The sequence below is a fragment of the Colobus angolensis genome, unplaced genomic scaffold (genome assembly GCF_000951035.1).
Source record: "Colobus angolensis palliatus isolate OR3802 unplaced genomic scaffold, Cang.pa_1.0 Scaffold555, whole genome shotgun sequence".
NCBI lineage: Eukaryota > Metazoa > Chordata > Mammalia > Primates > Cercopithecidae > Colobus > Colobus angolensis.
In genome coordinates, this window is record NW_012119099.1 from 259,511 (window position 1) to 263,515 (window position 4,005).

The window sequence follows — 4,005 nt, forward strand, 5'->3', positions numbered from 1 at the left end:
GCTGGCTGAATTCTGTCCTGTGTTGCTTTCTGCTGTGATGGGACAGCACCAAATTCCAGTGCAATCTCACAATCATTGTGCTTTCCCTCCCCCCGGGTGCACAGATGCTGTCTCTGTACCATGTGGTTGCTGCCAAGGAATAAGGGAGAGGGGATGTTGGAGAGTCAAGACAGTCTTTCCTTCCCTCTCCGGTGCCTCTTTCCTTGATATGATGTGTTAAAACCAGGCACTGTGATCATTCATCTGATTTTTCATTCTTATGAAGATGCTTTCTTGTGTAAATAGCAGTTCCATTTGGTGTTCCTGGAGGGAAGCCATTGATGGAGGATTCTTTTCGGCCATCTTGTTCTGTCTCCAGGTGTCTCCTCCTTTCCTTAGCCTTTGTCACAATTTCCCAGTGAATGACCCTGCAGTGCTGCCTCCCAGTGTGATATTTGATCATTCATCAAACATTCGTTAAATGCCTCCTGTGTGTGATGCTGTGTAGACACCGGGGGTGCAATGGTGAATTAAACAGACAAAGTCTCTATTCCCATAGAGTTTATAGCCAGAAGGTTTTGCACATGAAATACAATTGGAAAAAATTTTCATTGCATACAAAGAAACCCCACCCCGAACCCCAGATTACCTGGTAAATACACAGCTGTTTAGTAATGTTAATTAAAGGACTGTAGAAAAGGGACAATGATGTTTATTGCAGCATTTTTGTAACAAAATAATGAATATATTCAGACAGTGGAATACTATGCACCAGTTAAAGTAATGACCTAGCACGATGTGTATCAGTGTGGATACATTTCAAAAACACAGTTAAAATCAAGAGCACGGTAAGCAGAGTATTGTAGAGGACAAAGCATATTACCATGTTGTAAATGCAGTATAATGCAGATACAGTATAATCCACTGCAAAAGCACAATATAGTATAACATTGTGTAAAAGGACAATACTATGTATTATCATGGACACATGCATATATGGTAAAAGTGAAAAACCATTCAAGGGATGACCGCATAGCAATTTTAGGATAATGCTTATTACTCTCAGAGGTAGGAGGGAAGATTGAGGCTTTAAAAAATTCTTATTAATGTAAAAAGGTTTTGCAAATGTGACAGCGTTTAATTGTTGTTAAGTCTGTTTGGTGCATGATTATTTTTGGTGCTTTTCTGTACATTTAAAATGTTTAACAATTAAAAAATTAAACAAGTGGAGCGATTGTGCTGTGCCACTTTTCTGCTTCTGGTGTGTGCACGTTTCTGTGTGCCTCCCGCCGGCATTTTCTATCACATTTTTGCTGTGATAGAGCGTGAATGTGATAGAGAATCTTTAGAGATTCCTCTAAAGAAACATTGCAACCACAAGTATTTTATCTCTAAGGGAACCTGGGAGTTGGCAGGTTAGCCCGGCTTCAGGGGCGTTGTTCACAGCTTGGCAGTAGAGGGCGCTGCTCCATAGCAGATGTGCGGTGGGGGTGGCCACACTGGGCAGGTCTCTCAGTGCAGGGCCAGTGCCTCCCAGGGAAGCGCCACTGCTCTCCCATCTGCGGGAAAGAGGAATATTTAAGTGCGTGCAGATTCCCTCCTGCTTGTAGGAAGGGGCACAGAATCCAGTCATTTGGAAGCATACATCGTGTTTCTCTGACTGTTCACAGCCTTGGCTGTTTCTGAGGCTAAGAATGCAAGAAATGACACATGCCAATGACGTCTTTGCTACTGTGTCCACGAGCCTGCTGCTGACTTGTGGGGAGCTTTTCATAATGTTTTATTTTAGATTGAAGAGGTTAATGTGCAGGTTTGTTACATGGGTATATTGCATCATGGTGGGGCTTGGCCTTCTAGTGTACAGATCACTGTGGGAATTTTGTTGTTGTTAAACTGACCAAAGAACCTTCCTTTTATTTTAGGTGGAAAAGGATTATTCATACCTGAAGGAGATAGGTGATCACCAAGCCGAACAGCTGAGCAGAACCAGCCTAAAGCTGCAAGAAAAAGCATCAGAGAGTGATGCCGAGATCAAAGACATGAAAGAAACCATATTTGAATTGGAAGATCAGGTGGAACAGCACCGGGCTGTCAAGTTACACAATAATCAACTCATCAGTGAGCTAGAAAGTAAGTGGGGTCAGCCAGGTGCGGTGGCTCACACCTATAATCCCAGCACTTTGGGCGGCTAAGGCGGGAGGATCACCTGAGGTCAGGAGCTTGAGACCCAGCCTAACCAACATGCCAAAACCCTGTCTCTACTGAAAATAAAAAATTAGCTGGGCATGGTGGTGGGCGCCTGTAATCCCAGCTACTCAGGAGGCTGAGGCAGGAGAATCACTTGAAAGCGGGAGGCGGAGGTTGCAGTGAGCCGAGATCGTGCCACTGCAAAAGAAAGTAAATGGGTCAAGCCCAGGAGAAATGTGGAATGGACCTGAGTAGGACACTAAAGAAACCAGCAGCAGTGGGTGACTGGGGGAGGGTTTTTGACTGTATGTTGGCCGGGGTTTGTGAAGTCTCTTATTTGAGTGCACCATAATCTCCTAGGAAGAATGTCACCTAAGAAACAATCATTAATCACTAGTTTAAAAACTAGAGATTAGGAGATCAATGACTACAGCAGTTGAAAACTGGGATGACAGAAGAAAAGACTGTTGAACATGAGTGAGCAGTGTGTAAGTGATTGTGAAAAATAGAAATGCTTTTCATTTTGTTTTTTTAGAGGTCTCGCTCTATCACCCAGGCTGGAGTGCAGTGGTGCAGTTGTAGCTCACTGCAGCAATCAGAGCTCACTGCAGCCTCAAACTCCTGGCCTCTCAAAGCACTGGGATTACAGATGTGAGCCACGGTACCCAGCTGCAAATGTTTTTTGGCTGTGCTGGATGTGCTGTGTGTGAGCCATGCTACTGCTGCTGTCTCTAGGCAGCTTGGTCAGCTTGAAGGCTATGTTAGGATACTTTAGCTGTGACTGTGAGAGTTCACAGGGACCCTTCCTAAGGATATTCTGCAGGGTAGGAGAAAGTTACTCAGAAGAAATTCCTTGCCAGTCATCAAGTACTGACACTGTGTTGTCTCTTGGGTCTGATAGAGATGGATGATAGGTGTCAGAGTGGATGAACAATGTATGCTCTTGGTCTAAGGGAGAAAACAATTCTGCATGTGTCCCATTGGTAGGATATCAAGTAACTTATAGATGTTTGCCACTTAGTTGCTGAAGAGACATCAGCATATGGCTTAGTTATGAACTCATTGTTTGCTTTGAATTGGGAAAGAAATTTTTAAAACAGTTTAAACATTATCTTCTTTGTCCAAATAAGCCTTATCAAATGATCACATCTTATGTGTTTTCTTTTGTAACAAGAGATTTAATGCACAAAGCATTTAGTCACACCAGCCATTACTAAGAATAGCTAAGAATAGCTTGGTCAGTTACCTGAGAAGTTCCCTACCCTGTGCAGTCGATCCTCCTTATTCGCAGATTTCACATTTGTGAATTCACCTGCTTGATAAAATGTATTTTAACCCCAATACACAGAGCACTTCCACAGTCATTTTCAGACATGCACAGAGAAGTGAAAAGGTTGTGTCATCCAGTGCTTATGTTCCCAACTCAGATCAGACAGAGACACTTGGCCTTTTCATACTGTACATGCGTCTTTTTTACAGTCTGCTTAATACCATGCTTTTAACATTTTTGTGCTTATTTTTGTTTTTGGTGACTTTGCTATTTAAAATGGCTCTGAGTACAGTGCTGCAGTGCCATCCACTGTCCCCAAGCACAGTGAGGTTGAGACGCTCCTACAGAGAAAACACGTGTGTTAGGGAAGCTTCACGCAGACGCAAGCTCTTGTCCTGTTGCACATGAGTTCAGTGTTATTGAATCAACAATACAGTGCATCAGGCCAAGTGCAGTGACCTCATCCCTGTAATCTCAGCACTTTGGGAGACTGAAGCAGGAGGATCGCTTGAGCCCAGGAGTTCGAGACCAGCCTGGGCAACATAGTGAGACCCTGTCTTGACAAAAAA

General features: G+C 43.5%; 1 protein-coding gene across 1 annotated transcript in view; it reads left to right on the forward strand.

Annotated features, from left to right (window-relative positions):
- Positions 1-4,005, forward strand: part of SPECC1 (sperm antigen with calponin homology and coiled-coil domains 1) — a 185,258-nt gene that overhangs the window by 163,569 nt on the left and 17,684 nt on the right. Inside the window, exon 5 of the mRNA XM_011961481.1 lies at positions 1,902-2,109. Within this exon, the coding sequence (XP_011816871.1) occupies positions 1,902-2,109 (208 nt within the window). The remainder of the gene's footprint in view (positions 1-1,901; positions 2,110-4,005) is intronic.